The following is an 18,949-nucleotide window of genomic DNA, read 5'->3' on the forward strand; positions in this document are numbered from 1 at the left end:
GCGATAATTTGACGCCCGCTAGATTTAAACTGTTTGGGGAAACAGCATTCGGAGGCCGAAACAGTGGTTATCTCTGGAGTCTGTGTGCAGATAGATTCTTTATTATAATAGGAAAATTTACTATGAGAGAGTGGATTTTATCAGCAGTAATCTGGATTAAATATCCTGCCTTTATTACTTTTATAAATGATTCAAAACTGCGAACATAGATAATATTCTTCATCCTTATTTCCCCAAAACTACAACCCTATGAGGTGGGTTGGGCTGAAAGAGAGTAACTGGACCAAAGTCACCCAGCAGGCTTTCATACCTGAGACTCGCAGTCTTCCAGTTTCTGGCCTGATATTTTAATCACTAAACCAAACTGGCATTTTATTCAAAAGTAAATCACTGGAGATCAGATTTGGCTGAAAATATCCAGCTGATAGGATAGCATAAGTAATATTATTTCCTATAAAGCCATGTAATTAACAGATTTCTGCCGTCCAGATTAGGTAGGTACTGGGAAACAAACCCAATGAACTAGGTACCGTTTGGATACTCTTATGCTAACAGGTTGAAAATTGTGTGTGTATGATATTTTTATTTAATTAATTTTAACTTAATTAATTTTAAGATGTATCTATTTTACTGTTTTTAGATTTTTCCAAATAAAATGCCTACTTGTAAGCCCAAGCAAAACTTGTGTGGGTGGGTGAGGGATGAGTTATAAATAAAATCATGTTACTTAAAATTTATATACAGGTAGTCTCGACTTACAACCACAATTGAACCCAAAATTTCTGTTTCTAAGGGAGACATTTGTTAAGTGAATTTTGTCCCATTTTACAATGTTTCTTGCCACATTTGTTAAGTGAATCATGGCAGTTGTTAAATTAGTAACACGGTTGTTAAGTGAATCTGGCTTCCCCATTGACTTTCCTGATCAGAAGATCACAAAAGGGAATCACATGGCCCTGGGACATTGCAACCATCATAATGTGAGCCAGTTGCCAAGTGTCTGAATTTTGATCACATGATCATGGTGATGCTGTAATGGTTGTAAGTGTGAAAAACGGTCGTAACTCATTTTTTTCAGTGCCGTTGTAACTTTGAACAATCACTATTGAACTGTTGTAAGTTGAGGACTACCTGTACATGCTCCTTATTTATTAGTCTTGCTTCAGATATCACAGTTCAAATAATTCTTTAAATGAATAAATTGCTTAAAGGTTAACATGAAGACAAAAATAAAATAATCGAATTTAAAATATAGCAGCTTTTAATAGTAACAGAGTTGGAAGGAACTTTGGAGGTCATCTAGTCCAGCCCCCTGCTCACACAGAGACCTGTACTACGGATTTGAACTGCCGAACTTTCTGATCGACAAGCTCAGCTTGCATATGGAAATATGGTAATAGGTATAATAGTACCAGTATGTAGCAAGTATTTCATAGAAATTGTGTATATAGTCTGTTAAAAAGATCATTTCAGCCTTTTCCCAGGGGAAAGCAATAAATAGCACTTTTTTTTGCTAACACTTGTCATTTGAATCTAGCAGTATCAGTTACATTTACCATCCAAAATAATGCTTCTTTTTAAAAAACGCCGCTTATAAATTTCACAGAATAAATAGATCAACTAGGAATGCTCCCTCCTGCTTTAATAAAACATGGAATACACAAAACATTTTGTAAAATCCAAATGCCAAAAATAGATGGCAGAGTTTATAAGATATCCTTCTACAATTTAATTTAATTCTAATTGTGATACACATTTTACATTTTACATTTTTACATTTTATTAAATTTGTATACCGCCCTACTCCTGAAGGACTCAGGGCGGTGAACAGCCATGAAATAAAACATATAAATACAAAATTTAAAATAGAAATAAAACAAGTTAAATAAATTTGGCTGAACCATATTTAAAACCCCAATAATTTAAAACCAAATTTAAAATTCCCATTTAAAAGAGGAGAAGTTTAGGTCAGGCCGGCTTGCTGGAATAGGAACGTCTTAAGCGTGCGACGGAAGGTACGCAGATCCGGAATCCTCCGTATCTCGGGGGGGAGCTCGTTCCAGATAGTAGGTGCCCCCACAGAGAAGGCTCTCCCCCTGGGGGCCGCCAGTCGACATTGTTTGGCCGACGGCACCCAGAGGAGCCCCTCTCTATGGGAGCGTACTGGTCGGTGGGAGGCTATTGGTGGTAGCAGGCGGTCCCGTAGATAACCAGGTCCTAAGCCATGGAGCGCTCTAAAGGTGATGATACACATATACTTCTATTCAGATTAAAATAATTGCTGAATCCACAGCACAAGTTTGATGTTTTGAACAGATTGTTGTTCAAGTGTTTTAAGGGCAGATACATTGTAACAAATTAAATAGAATTGATATTGTTAAATTAGAAATGATAATTGTTTAAGTCTAAAAGAAAGTTTCGTTGTCCAGAATTCAGAAGCATTGTGAAATTTTACATATAATAAATCACACACACACACAATTTTTCGTTAGTCAAAATTGGAGATACTAACCTTGTGATAACATTACAAAAGAGAATGCAAACATTGTTCTGTTTCTTAGTGCTATATTTTGTGGCAAAGGTAAAATATTGATATAGTTAATAATTGGATTATTGAGATCTTTCTGTATTGCAAGGTACAAATGTTCAAACATTGTGATACCACAACTTCCTAAATAACTTAAGATATGCTACTAAATACCATGCTGTAAATTTCTGAGTAGATACCATCTAGCAGTGGATAGATGTATAGTTTTATACATCCTATAACTACATATAGCTATCACTCAACCCTCTCCCAGGACTTTACTTCCTGCTTTGCCTGCAATGGTGCTTTGCCTCTATGTCTGATCAGCTGTACAAAATCCTGTAATTCCTCCAGCTGCTAGCATTTGAAAGCCCCCAGTAAATTATAGATTTATGAACTATGTAAAATCTGCCTCAGAGCATTTTTGTGTGCTATTACACATTACTTCCTAAAATGATTACAACTCAATTAAGCTAGTATTTATACAATAGTAGAAAGTTAATGTAACTTTCTCTCCCTCCTTGCAGCTAGATTAGAAGCAATTACTCCAAAGAATAAAAACTCTTGATTAACAGTATTCAATAAAAGGTTAAGATTACAAGACAGGATTCCAGTGAGTATTCTACTTTTAAATTGTGTGTGAGTGAGATTTATGGCAGGAAAACTGTGTTTTTTCTATTTTTCCAAGACAGTGGGTGAAGGCTTGTCTCTTTTGTGAAGGAGATGCTGTCTGAATCTTCTGGTTGCTCTGGTCCTGCTCATCTTTATTATTATAAGAACCAATTACATTTCAGTATTTTATCTTAAGATTTCTTTTAAATTCATGATTGCAAAGAATGAAAAAGCTATTTTTTTCAATGCAGAGGAAATCTTCAATATTTCGTCTTCCTAATTCAGTGCAGAGGAAAGTATCAATATTAGGGCAAAGAAAGTAGAGAAATATGCCAAAGCTTGAATTATGTTCTAGATTCTAGAACAGTGATGGCTAACCTTTTCTGAACCAAGTGCCCAAAGCGTGCACGTGTGAATATGCGCGTGAACCCCCCAAATGCAATGCGCCCCCGTATGCACCCCCCACATGTGACACCCCCCTCCATGCACAGCAGAGACCTGAAGACCAGCTGGCCAGTGGGAGGCAAGCACACATGCGCAGCAGATGAGCTGGGGCGACGGCTTGCATGCCCACAAGGAGGGCACTGCGTGCCACCTCTGGCACACGTACCATAGGTTCGCCATCACGGTTCAAGAGCATAATTCAAGCTTTGGCATATTTCTCTACTTTCTTTGTCCTAAATATTGATAATAACTTTTCCATTTTTGACATTCTACCATGGGAAGGCAATATTGGAAAAGAAAAATAGCCTGATTATGAAAGATGCTTCCTATTTGTGTGAAAGAAGCATCCACACAATAAATTAATTTCCCAATACAGAAAAATGCATTTTTATTTTATGTCAGTCAGGCTTCTCATTCCTTCCAGTCCTTTTATGGCATAGTTGCAACTAATATGACAATAAAAGAATCCCTAATCACAGTATGAAAAAAACAGAATAAAAATTACCAGTCCTGATAAGATCTAAGATTTTTCTAGATGAGGTATGGATATTCTTCAAACAGGAAGTAGTAGTCACTGAAGATATTTAGTGTTCCTTTCTCAGCTACATGTGCAGAAGGCAACTACTGTACATAACCAAAAGGGATGATGAGTTAGAAACATGAATAATTCAAATTGAAATTGAAAGGCCTTTTTTGGAGCCAGTGGAATTCAATAAGAAACCACCTGCTTTAAACCTTTATTTGAAAGAAGCTACATATTAATCTCACTACCTTATAAATGTAGACATTGAGTCTCCTTCACACTTCTAAAGGGGAACAACAATGCCCTATTCTAAAGGGGAATATTAAAAAGAAGTACTGATATTGTGGATGCTATAGTGTATACATTGCAATTCAAATTGGAATATAGGCTGGATCTTGTGAATTCAAATTCAAAATGATGGGTAGAATATTAGATCATGTGCTAATATCATTTCCAAAAATCATGATCACCCTGATAAGGAACTAGTGCGTGTTCATCTACTGTTTCTGTCTTTGAAGATTGGTGACAGGAAAGGAATTGGGAGAAAAGCATAAAACCCTTCCCCCTTGGCCAAGAAGTAATACAACAATCTCGTTTTGGACTCTTAAAAATGTATTTTGCTGTGGCAATTTGTTTTAGGTTTTGGAAATAAAGTTTGAAATTTCATGTTCTCAGGTCTAGGTGACTCTCAAGGAACCAAACTTCCCATTTGATTCCCTCCAAATGTATTGTTTTAAAGGATATATCATATTTTATCCTGGAAGAATGAATTGTCCATGATCATGTCCTGCTTTGATTTGCTTGATGGATATTTTTGGTATCACATTCATTCTGAAGTTCCCAAGTGTATTATGTAAAGCCCCAGTGTCGCGTTAAGTGATTCTGACAGTGAACATAGCATTATTGATAACAATTATTCTCTGCAATGCTTGAACAGAAATCTGCTTTCTCATCATAGTAACTTTTTGATTTGAAAGTACCGTAGTAATGTTTTGAGTTGTCATCTATAAACATGGAAAAGTCAATTTATCAGGGAACTGATGAACCATGGTCTATACCTTACCTTTCCCCCCCCTTCCATTCAATTGTATCAGATTCTTGCAGTTTGCCTTGACAAGTTCCTGCAGTTTTCTTGTCAAGATTTTTCAGGTTTGCCACTGCCTCTTTCCTAGGGCTCAGAGAAAGTGACTAGTCCAGTCACCTAGTTGGCTTTGTGACTAAGGTAGGACTAGAACTCAGTGTCTCTTGAGTTCTTTCTAGCCTGATGTCTTAACCACTGTACTAACTCTCACCCAGGTCCTGAGCAAGAAATCAAAGCACCTGGGATTTGTGCCAAAATTATGAAAGTTGTTCACTTCTATAGAGCTAGATTAAATCTTGTCTCTACAGGTTAGCAATTAAAGTTTTTTCAAATTTCTAAGTGTTTTTGTACTGTATAGATTTCTAGTACTGCATCTAAATATATGCATGCATGAGTCAAAAAAAGGTAATTTTTCTTGCAATTCTGTAGAAAACCATATATAGAAATGTGATGTTTCCCATGGAAAAAAGTGGGTGGATACAGAAGCAGATAATCAGAATTCTGATAAACATGAATGTCTTACAATCACAGATGTGCTACCTTCTTAATCCATTAGTTTCAAAAAAGCCTGAGAGCTAAGGATAGTCCAAGAAAACAAAGCAGTCAGATAAGGCACAAAAGAAACAGTTAAGAGAAACAGAAAGTTATCTAGAATGAAAGAAGGGAAATGACCGGAAGGAATGAGGAGCCAAATATGATAAAGCTCTAGTTATGCATTCTCTCCTTTCTGGGGCAAGAGAGAAAATCAATCTATTATGTTGATTTCTTCAGTGCACCAGCCATGGAATATTCATATTTCTCAGTGGATACAGATCAAACTACAGAATTTCTATTGAAATAAATCACAGATACCTTTAGTAGTATAAAGCCATGATCATCCTAGATATATAGGCAATGGGAGATCCTTCAAATATTTACACTACTGTTCCTACAATGTTTCACCACTGGCTATACTGGCTTGTGCTTATGGAGCTGAGATACTAGTTGGGGGCTACCAATTGGGTCAATGGTAAAAGAGGTTGGAGATGTATAAATGTGACTTAGGCTTTTTATAGAACAAATTCTGCTCTTTGGATCAAGTTAACATTTCATTAATGAGATTAAAACATTACACAAAACAATCTGTTACAGAACAGGTAGTTGTAATGCAAGCCCTTGCATGGCAATCCAAATTTATTGAACTACTGATGCTAAGTCATACAAAATTGCACCACTTTTAATTAAGGCTTTTAGTTTACATTTGGCCACCTCAAAGCAGTTGTAACATTAGGTTGTCAATTTAAATACTGTGGCTCCCTGTTGGATTTTACACGCAATCTTTACACCCAAACAATGCATACAAAGCAACAAGGCATTGTTAAATAAATCTGCAAAAAGGTAATTACTGCAACTTAGGCCTTGGGACCAATTACACATGATTAAAATTACTTCCCACATTCACATCCACAGTACTCGTCCACCATTTAACATCTCAACCAAAACGTTACACATGTAAAACAATCACTAACAGGCAAAAGTACTAAACCTGTATATTTGGTATTGCAAATACACTTATGCATGAGCAAGCAAGGGAATTCACAGTGAGAATCTACAGCTGCAGAAGCCCAAAAATGATTTACAAAAAATTGTTAAATCATTAAAAAATTGTTTTAAAATATACACTTCTTGTTGTAGACCCCCACTGTATACACAACTATAAACATTGTTCCCTATGTAAACAAGGAAAAGGAAACATACGATAAAAGGTTGAAAAATCTGGACATTTCCTTCCCAACAGATATTAAAGGCAATGTCTTTAGACAGACATTATACTGAAAGGACTCATTTTAAAGACACTAGTTCACTGTCTCCACAGGTTTTTTTTTTTATCCTAAAATTAAAAAACTATATAGCTGTTGTGTTAATCAAAGCGCTTTTGTACAATACAATGATGATCCTGTATTTTTTTTAAAAAAGTTACAATAAGCTACAAATACCAATGAAGCAAAGTTATCTGGAGTAGTCTATATAGGAGCTCTTTGGACTTTCTTTTATTATGCTAAAATAGTGGTGCTTTTATGATTTACATTATTGTACTCTCCAATAGGAAGTATGGGGTTTGTTGCAGTATACAGTACAGGTTTCATACATGTACAACATTGGTAGATGAACAATGTCTCTCACTGGTAATACTGGATGTAGGCTCTGGTTTTACCAGTTGCATACACTTAGATTATGTATACGTAAAAATCTCTTGTGACACTGGAAAGTGATTAGAATGTGCAAACTGATGTAGCTGTCATCCATTTTATAAGGGTACCACCACAGGAAAGTCCATTTAAGATGTTGGTAGTTTTAATAAAGTTGGAATGCTGGCACTGTTGTAGTCGGCAACAGTTCTTCAGACCTGCGGCAAAGGCAAACAGAGAATTAGCTGCTACATTTACCTAAATAGTTAAAGAGAACTCCTGCTCTTAAATTTTCAAAAGCATTAGTTTTATCTTCAATTAAAGCCAATTCAATCACTCAAGCATCTGATCCACAATAATCATGAACTTGCAGGAGCTCCTTGCAGGCAACAGATTTTATGAAAAAGTGCACTTAAAATTCTTTTTATTTACATTATCCTTTTTATTTAAATTAAGCAGATGGATATTTTACCAAGTCAAATTGAAGGACTACATCTAATATCACATTCACCCTCTATAGGATTCTCTTTGTCCCCTACCCCCCCTTTTTTTAGACCCCCAAATCTTTTAACATATATCTATATATTCAGGAAATGAGGATTCCATTCTTCTACTGGCTGGTGGACACTAACAGATAAAAGTTCAAACACTAGCTCTACAAATACTAACCTAAGCAAATGAACAGGAAGATAGTATGAAGTTTATTTAACTAACAGAAGAATAAAAGTGCATAGAACGTAAGCACTTCCAAGTTTAATAGGCCCAGATAAAGAACTGAACACCAAATGAGAACATTGTTTTGGGTTGTGCTGTAACTATAAGAGCAAACAACTGCTGATTAAATTAGAAGTTATTATTTCAAGATAATGTAGCAAGCATGGTACAATAATATTTATTCAACTTTGAAAACTTCAGGAGATAATTATAAAACCTAGGAATTGTGAGCTGATTTTAAATATTTAACTGCTAGGTAAACTGATTTAAAATAAAATGCTGCTCTACTTCAATCAACAAAAATAATTTGTCAAATGAGGCAGGAAGGGGGATTCTTCTCCACATTACAACACATCTTACATTATTAATATCTGTTCTAGAGAGTTTGTTTTGGGGGGGGAGGGCAGAAAGACAGGAGAAAAAGTACAGTACTTCTGTTCCAGTGAAGTCCACTAGTATGATACTAGATATTACCCAGTTAAGTGTTTTAATTCTTTTACAGCTGCTAAATTTTTTAGTAATAAGAAACTAATCTCATTTTCTGAGCATTAGTCTCTGCTCATCTTACTGAAGCCTAATTTCAAAATGGTATCTCTCTCATATAAGTCCTCACAAAGGTAAGCAAATTATTTTAGTGAAAATGCTTATAGTTCATTGAACATCAAATAGATGGATTTTTTTTTAAAAGGATGAAATTAAAGAAACAGGCCCAGGAAAATTCCCAAAGTATTTAAATCCAAGTGGTTTTACCATTAGAGGTGTGTAAAATGGAAATAACATCAATGTGAGATTCACTTCAAATTATACTTTTTAGTACTGTATTTTCACCAAGCTTTAGTATACTTTGAAGCATTCAAAACAGGTAGCACATTTTGAAAATTAAGTAATTCTTAGGATGTACTTTATTCATTATGAGCAATAAAAATGAACTGATCAATAAAAATGAATTAATTAGAAATGGATGTTTTAAACTAATTTAATTATGAAAAAAAATCAGCTTAGTCCCACAATATAGAAACCCACAGTTTATAAGTATTACTTGAGGTTTGATATAACTTTGGTGGAGTGTTCCTTAATGGATTATTCCAGCACTAAAATGGGACATTCTGAAGATTCTGAGTTTATAACAGGCCTGTTTCCAAACCAGAGTGTTTCTAGAAGGCTAATCTGTGAGCCAAAACCTTTTATGATTATGAGATTATCCTTATTTTGGAGGTGCCTTTATTCACTGGGGAAAACTAGTAGTACCCACAAGTTTTCAATGGTCCAGCATTTGGAATATGGAACAATAACCTGATTTAGAGAATACTGAAATGAATGACAAGACAAGAATATCTTTAAAATCTTGTAGCTCAATACACTTCTTTTGTGCTAGCTTGCCAACATAAGGAAATAGGACAGGTTCTGAGGGTTCATATAACTTAATCTACTGAAGTGTGCTTAGCTCACTTAGTGCTGGATTTTTTTAAAACAAAAATATATATTTAATATATTTTATATTTTAAAGTATACATGTATACAAATACAATCAATTTGGCTGATGAAAGAAATTGGCATACAAAAAGTTACCCTCCTTGCTCTTACCAGAACCTACCATTTTTCAAACATGGCCTTCTGAATACCACACAATGTGAGATTCTACTCAAAAGTGATTCCTATATTTTTTTTGTTTTTAATTTACTTAAATATTTATTTATAGTGATAGACAATATCTGTACTGGTATTTAAACATTTATGGTTATAGATATGGTGATTCTGCGAATGCATTCCAAAACAGATTTTATTTTTATTTTTATTTATTTATTTGATTTGTATACCGCCCTACTCCCGAAGGACTCAGGGCGGTGAACAGCCAACAATAAAATACATAAATACACAAAATTTAAAAACCCGATAAAATCAAATTAAACTTTTTGGCCCAGACAAATTAAAATACCCCAATAATTTAAAAACAGATTAAAATTTACATATTTTAAAAAGGGAAGAGATCAGGCCAAGCCCGCTTGATGGAATAAAAAGGTCTTCACAGCACGGCGGAAGGAGCGCAGATCCGGGATCCTCCGTATCTCCGGGGGGAGCTCATTCCAGATGGTAGGTGCCCCCACAGAGAAGGCTCTCCCCCTAGGGGCCGCCAGTCGACACTGTTTGGCTGATGGCACCCGGAGGAGTCCCTCTCTATGAGAGCGTACTGGCCGGTGGGAGGCTATTGGTGGTAGTAGGCGGTCCCGTAAATAACCAGGCCCTAAGCCATGGAGCGCTTTAAAGGTGGTAACCAAAACCTTGAAGCGCACCCGGAAGACCACCGGGAGCCAGTGCAGCTCGCGCAGGAGAGGTGTTACATGGGAGCGCCATGTCGCTCCCATTACCACCCGCACGGCCGCACTCTGCGCCAGTTGGAGCCTCCGGGTGGTCCTCAAGGGGAGCCCCATGTAGAGAGCATTACAATAGTCCAGGCGGGAGGTGACGAGGGCATGAGTGACCGTGCGTAACGAGTCCCGATCCAGAAAGGGACGCAACTGGCGAATCAGGCGGACCTGATAAAAAATCCTCCCGGTCATGGCCGTCAAGTGCTCTTCTAAAGACAGCCGTGAATCCAGGAGGACACCCAAGTTGCGAGCCCTCTCCGTGGGGGCCAATGATTCGCCCCCAATAGTCAGTGATGGCGTCAACTGGCTATATCGGGACGTCGGAAACCACAGCCACTCGGTCTTGGATGGGTTGAGCCTGAGCCTGTTCCTCCCCATCCAGATCCGTACGGCCTCCAGGCACCGGGACATCACTTCAAGGGCATCGTTGGGGTGATCCGGGGTGGAGATGTACAGCTGGGTGTCATCAGCGTACTGATGGTACTCCACCCCGAAACCACGGATGATCTCGCCCAGCGGCTTCACATAAATGTTGAACAGGAGAGGTGAGAGGACCGACCCTTGCGGCACCCCACATATGAGGGGCCTCGGGGTCGACCTCTGTCCCCCTGTCAACACGGACTGCGACCGGTCAGAGAGAAACGAGGAGAACCACCGCAACACAGTGCCTCCCATCCCTAACTCTTCCAACCGGTGCAGCATGATACCATGGTCGATGGTATCAAAAGCCGCTGAGAGATCTAACAGGACCAGGACAGAGGAGCACCCCCTGTCCCGAGCCCTCCAGAGATCATCAACCAATGCGACCAATGCCGTTTCCGTGCTGTACCCGGGCCTGAAGCCCGACTGGAACGGATCCAGATACGTCGTTTCATCCAGGTGCTGGGGAAGCTGTTGCGCAACCACACTCTCAACAACCTTTGCCACAAAACGAAGGTTGGAGACCGGACGATAATTTACCAACATTGCCGGGTCCAGGGAAGGCTTCTTGAGGAGAGGCCTCACCACCGCCTCTTTCAAGGCGGCAGGAAAGACACCCTCACCCAGCGAAGCATTTATAATCCCCTGGAACCAGCCTCGTGTCACCTCCCGAGAAGCCAGCACTAACCAGGAGGGACACGGGTCCAATAAACAAGTGGTCGCGTTCAGTCTACCCAGAATCCTGTCCACGTCCTCAGGGGTCACAGGATCAAACTCATCCCAGATAACATTCTCAAGACCTGCCCCAGTCCCTCCCCCTGAGACTATCCAGTCGGAGTCCAGATCTTCCCGAATCTGAGCGATTTTGTCATACAGATATTGGACAAAATCCTCGGCTCTACCCTCCAAGGGGTCCTCCCGCGCTTCCTGGTGGAGCAGGGAGCGGGTCACCCTAAACAGGGCGGCCGGGCGATTATCTGATGACGCAATAAGAGCAGCAAAATAGCTACATTTCGCTGCTTTTATCGCCACTAGGTAATTCCTAATATGAGCTCTTACCAGTGTCCGGTCAGATTCAGAAAGACTGGCCCTCCAACTACTCTCTAGGCGTCTTTTCTGGCGCTTCAACTCCCTCAGCTCCTCAGTGAACCAAGGAGCTAAATGAGATCGGCGCCGGGTCAGAGGCCGCAAAGGCACGACCCGATCCAGAGCTCCAGCGGCTGCCCTATCCCAGGCGGCCACTAGGTCTCCAGTCGAGGCGTGTGCCAGAGCCTCAGGGAATGGCCCAAGCTCCATCTGGAACCTATCCGGTTCCATCAGGCGCCTGGGGCGGAACCATCTTACCGGCTCCGCCTCCCTGCGGCGGGGTGTAGCGGTTCGAAGGTCGAGACGAAGGAGAGAGTGATCAGACCATGACAAGGGCTCGGTGACTATATCCCCTATCTCGAGATCACTCAACCACTGTCCAGAGACAAAAACCAGATCCAGCGTGTTTCCCCCCGTGTGGGTAGGATCATGAATTAACTGGGTCAAGTCCATGGCTGTCATGGAAGCCATGAACTCCCGAGCCACCTCAGATGCCTCACCAACGGACGGCAAGTTGAAATCCCCCATGACCATAAGCCTAGGGGTCTCAACCGCCACCGTGGCGATGACACTGAGTAGCTCAGGCAGGGCTGCTGCCACATGGCAGGGAGCCAGGTATGTGATCAGCAAACCCATCTGAACCCCGTGGCCCCATTTCACAAGGAGGGATTCACAGCCGGCCATCTGAGGAACAGTGGCCTCCCTCGGTCTCAGACCTTCGTTAATAATAACCGCTACCCCCCCGCCCCTACCCTGCAACCTTGGCTGATGGAATGCGCGGAAACCTGGTGGGCACATTTCAACAAGAGGGACCCCCCCCTCTTGGCCCAACTGTTTTCACTGTTCTTGATTATTAGATACTAGAAAACAAGATGTGCCATCTTGCTAATTCTACGTATTAGTTTACATGGTTTGTGCAGGCAGCCAAATGTTCATATTGGATTTGGCATTTTCATCCACCTATCAAATCCTTCCTAAGGACATGAGATAGGCAGAGGTTCATGTCCGATGAAGTTAGAGGTACCATTGCAATGTAAGCTGTTCCGAGTAAAGCTCCCTTGACTGATGGTGAATTTGTCAATGCCTGTGGTATTGAAGTGATGTTCCAGCTGCTTTGGAATTGCAATGAAGTTGCCTATTATTACAGGTACTATCTTTGCTTTCTTTTGCCATAGTTGTTCTATTTCTGGTTTTTGTATTACCTTCTCCAGTTCTTTCTCTTTATTCTGCTGTTTCCAGGTACTGCCATGACCTCTATCCAGATTTATCATATTTTTCAGAGTATAAGATGCACTCCCCCCCCCAAAGAGGCTGAAAATTTGGGTGTGTCTTATACTCCGAATGTAGCTTTTTCGAAGCTTTTTTTCAGCCCTAACGATGCGCTAGCAAGTGAAGCAAGTATTCTGCCTGCTTTTCTCATTGCTGCTTCTTCTCAGCTATGCTTTAGCTGTTTTTCAGCCCTAACGAGGCGCTAGCGAGTGACGCGATCTTCTGAACTTCACCTGCTTTTCTCATTTCTTCTCTCTCCAAAGATCAGCTGTGCTTTAGAAGCTGTTTTTTATCCCCAAGCAGGGGATAAAAAGTGTGCGCGCTCAAAACCAGCAAACTAATGTGCTGAAGCTGACCAGACTAAGGACGCTAGCCAGATGAATACCTGGTAGGCAGATTTTTTTTTTCCTATTTTCCTCCCCAAAAACTAAGCTGCATCATATACTCTGGTGTGTCTTATACTCTGAAAAATGCGGTATTTGTCCTTCTTATCAACAATTGTTAAGTCGGGGGTATTATGTGGCAGTTGCCTGTCGATTTGAATTCTAAAGTCCCAGAGCACTTTAGCTTCTTTATCTTCTCTGACTGTTTGTATTTTATTTCGTACCAGTTCTTGCTTGCAAGCAAATGGTATTTCTTACAGATCTTCAAATGCCCTATAATTGCTACTTTGTTATAAATTTTATTTATTGTCACTGTACGTATATACACAGTATACCCATACAACGAAATTCACATAACACCCAGAGACCAAGCCCAACACACATAACAATCTCCAGGCACATCCCCACCCACCAAAAATTCCCAACCCCTAAACCACCCAAGCATCCACACAGCAGACCAAGTAATGCTGTTCAACAGCTCACTGATGGTGGCCCTTTAGTTCATTGTTGAGTGCAATTATAGCTCTTGTTATGCTGTTGTTTGTAATAAGTCTGTGCAATCTTCTTGCAGCAACTAACCAGGTTATTATTATTATTTCAGTTCTCTTTTCAGACAGTTATTGGAATGTAATAAGACTTTTATAGCCCACATATCAAAGCATAATTCTCTATTATTGAAAAACTGCTCCAAGGACCTAATGGAACAGCATGGAGCTCTACCAAGTTTCTGTTGCATGAAGGACATTATATTAATTAAAGCTTTTCTTTTGCATTTGAATGGCGGGACATTTGGATCCAAGATCTTCTATAAACAGTGTACAATTTCCACTATATGTAAGGGATTCATATTATTTAAATGATCACAAATACTTCAAGAAGGGCCTGGTGGCTCAGCAGACTGATTGCATTGTGATTAACACCAGCTGTCTGCAATTAAAGTAAGATCGAATCTCGCCACGCTCAAGGTTGACTCAGCCTTTCATCCTTTCTAAGGTAGGTAAATTGAGGACCCAGTTTGTGGGGGCAATAAGCTGACTTTGTATAAATTTACAAAAGTATGAAGGCTATTGCTTAACGCATTGTAAGCCGCCCTGAGTCTCCAGAGAAGGGCGGCATATAAATCAAATTAAAAAAAAAAAAAAAGAAGCACTTAAAGAAATCGATAGACTATTTTATAATTTACCACTAGAAGTAACTTTTATAGTAGGCTATGCTCCACTTGCAATCTTACCTGGCTCAGTGCTACAGTACATACATGTATTAAAGTAACTGACATGATGACTTTTTGCGTGCTTTTCCAGGCACAGGAGTTTTTCTGTTAATTTGTCGCACAAGGTCATAAAAGATCTGTAAAGAAGAATTCATTTCATTTAATATAGAAGTTAAATCCTGCTATACATATCTTGTAATGCAGGGGTCCCCAATCTGTGGCCTATTCACTACTGGGCCGTGGCCTATTCACAACCGGGCCACGATAGTGGTAGGTTGGTGTGCGCGCAAACAGCCTGATTCATGCAAATAGCAGGAACCGGCACTTACAGCCCCACTTGTGCGGGCGGTGGGTGTTGGTGTTCGCAGCCTCACTCACCTGAGTAGTGTGTGTGCATGCCCACTGCTCACACAAATAAAACTGTATGTGCATGCGTGCCTGCCTCTCACACATAACCATCACCTCTCCCCCCTTCCTGCCCCCATACCGGGCTACCAACCATGAAAGGTTGGGGAACGCTGTTGTAATGCATTAAACTGAATCCTGATTAGCCTTAGCAGCAGTCCCATTTTACTTATGTAATATTTTAAAATTTCTGTTATAGTGAAATAGGGACATACTGTCTTCCTCATTTATTCTCCTTATTTACTATGAAAATACACTGCAATGCACCACTTGCACAACTATGAAATCCCATGTGCTGCACAAGGGAATAAACCTACTATAAAATTATATAGCACTGTATTACGATAATACTTATTTGAGAAATTTATTTTCAAGATATTTAGTCATCAATTGTATTCTTTTCAAATATTCATTCCAGCTAAAACAGACTAGGCAAAAGTGATTTCTCTCTCATTCATTCATAAACACAAGTCTTTATTTTAAACTTCTAAAAAGGGCATGGACTAAAAGCACGGTATTAAATAACTACTTCATTGTGCTGTTTGACCAAATTCCCAGTCTTCACTTATTGTAAGTATTACTAAATTTAATGATTAACAAAGCTCACTGAATTAGCCATCATTTTGAAAGAAAAAAATCTTACATTTTAAATTAGAAAGGAATATATGGCCATTAACACTCACAAATACTGTTAATAATGAAGAGATGGGCCTTGGACGAATAAAAATATTATACTTTATTCTCTTTACCTCATTAACATTTATCTTTGATTTTGCAGAAGATTCTAAAAATGCACAATTATTCCACTGCCTTGCTAAATTTTGTCCTTGTTCCTTTCCCACAACTCGTTCATCTTCCAAGTCGCACTTATTGCCAACCAGAATCATTGGAACCTAAAATGGTAAAAAACAATGTATATGCATTAAAATGATACATGATTTACTGAATGGCTATTAGAAATGGGCATTATAAAGCAATTAAATACATTTTAAAAATAAACTATTTGAGAATTAAACAGTAAAGATTATAGTAGATGTTAGGTTCTTGAACTGTTACAGTGATGCTCACAGTAATGACAATTAAAGTTATCTCTTATTTTTCTTTCAATGAAGTTGAAAAGTTGTGTTTTCAATTTTCTTGATTTTAATGTATGTCATTGGACATATTTATTAACTGTAGCAATGGAAAGATTATGAGTGAATATATCCTATTGTGACCTCAATTTGATCGTTATTATTTAATACCTCCTGGCAAATTTGTGCTTTTACTGCAATAGGAATCTTTTGACATTTCAAGGAATTTAAGGCATTTTGACATATTTCGATCTTAACGGGGAAAGAAATTAAAGTTTGATTATCCAAATCATGAGAAATTTGGAACAATTTCTTATTTAAAAATGGTGGGAAATCATGGGTTGAAAGGAGGATATAAACAAGAGTCAAGAATGAATGAAGCTGGATGGGGCCTGAACACATAAGTGAGCAACTAGTACAAAAGGAGGAGGTTGAGTTGGTCTATTTAGACAGAATGGGTAACAACTGAATCTCAAAACAAACAAACATATGTTATGCAAGTTAGTTTATGTAAACCCAAATTTACTCAGCAACCATTTTGTGCACGTAATCAGAGATGCAGAAAAAAGCATACATGCAGGATTTTGGAACTACTTGCACAACCCAGGATGATTATGAAGGGATTGCAAGGAAAGAAATACAAGAAATATTGATGGAGTGGATGAGATTCTCAAAATAGATTAGAATTATAAAGAACAAAAGAAAAATTATGAAGTGATAAATGCTTGTGCTGGAAGCAAAGATAAAAAATTGTAGTTAAATATTTGAATTAGGTATAAATACAATATTTCCTTTTCTTATTTGCTTTTAATTTCTTGCTATTTCTTATTCACTTTCTGTGCTTTGCATATGGATATGTATTTATGCATGCATGTAAAGTACCTACTTCACCAAATTACAAGTCAAATATATTACAGAACTTTCCACTGTAGTTTTCAAGTTTTAGATTTTGTTTTCTGTTCTTATGGTAATTAATGTTCCAGATAAATAGATGCATTTGTTCAATGAATAGTGTTACAGAAAAATGCAATTTGCTACAATTATTCCATTTTTATGTATATTCTAGGCTATTTTAGTCATTTTAAAATTCATTTGAAAATTCTGATGCAATGTAATTTTAAAACATTGTAATATCTTTCTGCAAAGAATGTTAATTGTTAATATGGAGAAGGTTTTAATAACCCAGCATATAATTTTTGGTAATCTGCTGACACAAGATTGAAGACTACCTGCAAACTAAAACAGGTAGCAGTGAGCAGTTCTGAGTGTCCCACTGTTTATCTACACCATTGCTGTGCAAGCTGTCCTGACTTTTAGTTGCTTTCTGAGTACAATTCAAGGTGCATCTTTAAAGCATCACATGGCACAAAATCACTGCCTCTCCCTGAGGATGCCCACTCCAACACGTTAGATAGGGTGAGAATGCTCAGGTCTCTTCCCTGATATGCTGTTATTTGGTGGGATCTCTAAGGTGCGTATTTCCTATAGGTGTCCCTACTTTCAAACAGCCTCCCATTCAAGAACTGGAGGGAGCACTACACTTTAAATAAGATTCAGAATGAACTAAGACTTGCAACAAATGCCAAAGATAGTTTTAAAAGTTTCTTTCCACATATATAAAACAAGAAAAAAGTCAAGGAAACAATCAGTCCACCAATGGGAGAAATCAGCAAGGTGACAGGTAGCAGGGAAAAAAGGGAACTACTTAATACATTCTTTACATCCATCTTCATGCAAAAGGAAAAAAATAAGTTACTTACATCATCAGTGTCTTTGACTCGAAGAATTTGTTCTCGTAGATCCTGCAAATCATTAAATGTGGATTGTGCTGTGATGGAATAAACTAAAGCAAATCCTTGACCATTTTTCATGTAGAGGTCTCTCATTGCTGTAAATTGTTCCTGTAATACAAAGAGAAATGGAGAATTCAAAACTGGCCTGTTTGGAAAGTCAAACTGACTTGTTATAAGTATTTTCCTTTTATATCAATATTACAAACATAAGCAACTATTGTTCATATACTTTTTATAGGTAACCCTTGTCTAAATTCATTTAGTGACTGTTCAAAGTTACAACAACTGAAAAGGTAACTTATGACCATTTTTCACACTTACAACCACTGCACAATAAAAAATAATAAAAAATGATAAAAATTTGTATGCTTGGCAACTGATTCATATTATGATGACTACAGTGTCCCGGGGTCATGTGTCTCAATACTGCAACCAGGGGTGAAATGCTACCAGTTTGCTCCGGTTCAAGCGAACCGGTAGTGATAAAAAACTACTGGTTTGGGCGAACCGGTAGTTTAAAAATGCTTTAAAAAGTTTTTAAAAAGGTTCCAACGTTCACAGCTGTGCCGTGCCATCGTCGGAACCTTTTTTTTTTTTTAACTGTTTTAAAGCATTTTTTTTACTACCAGTTTGGGCAAATATGTAGTAAAAAAATGCTTTAAAAAAGTAAAAAAAAAAAGGTTCTGACGATCGCGTGGCACAGCTGTGATCGTTGGAACCTTTTAAAAAAAACTTTTTTAAAGCATTTTTTTACTACTGGTTCGGGCGAATAGGTAGTAAACAATGCTTTATTTAAAAAAAAAAGGCTGGCCATGCCCACCCAGTCACATGACCCCACCACCAAGCCACACCCATCAAACCACACCCACAGAATC

At 38.5% G+C, this 18,949-nt stretch overlaps 1 protein-coding gene across 9 annotated transcripts in view; it reads right to left on the bottom strand.

The window, feature by feature from the left end:
- Nucleotides 1-6,327: 6,327 nt before the first annotated feature.
- RAP1B (RAP1B, member of RAS oncogene family) overlaps nt 6,328-18,949 on the bottom strand; it is a 39,698-nt gene continuing 27,076 nt past the window's right edge. For all 9 annotated transcript variants that reach the window (XM_034403363.3, XM_034403362.3, XM_087873156.1 and 6 more), the window contains 4 exons: nt 18,042-18,182; nt 15,958-16,101; nt 14,825-14,940; nt 6,328-7,573 (listed from right to left, as the gene is read on the bottom strand). In XM_034403363.3, coding sequence (XP_034259254.1) covers nt 14,854-14,940; nt 15,958-16,101; nt 18,042-18,182 — 372 coding nt within the window. In that variant the 3' untranslated portion in view covers nt 6,328-7,573; nt 14,825-14,853. The remainder of the gene's footprint in view (nt 7,574-14,824; nt 14,941-15,957; nt 16,102-18,041; nt 18,183-18,949) is intronic.

The sequence above is a fragment of the Pantherophis guttatus genome, chromosome 7 (assembly GCF_059756535.1).
Source record: "Pantherophis guttatus breed Tessera chromosome 7, ASM5975653v1, whole genome shotgun sequence".
NCBI lineage: Eukaryota > Metazoa > Chordata > Lepidosauria > Squamata > Colubridae > Pantherophis > Pantherophis guttatus.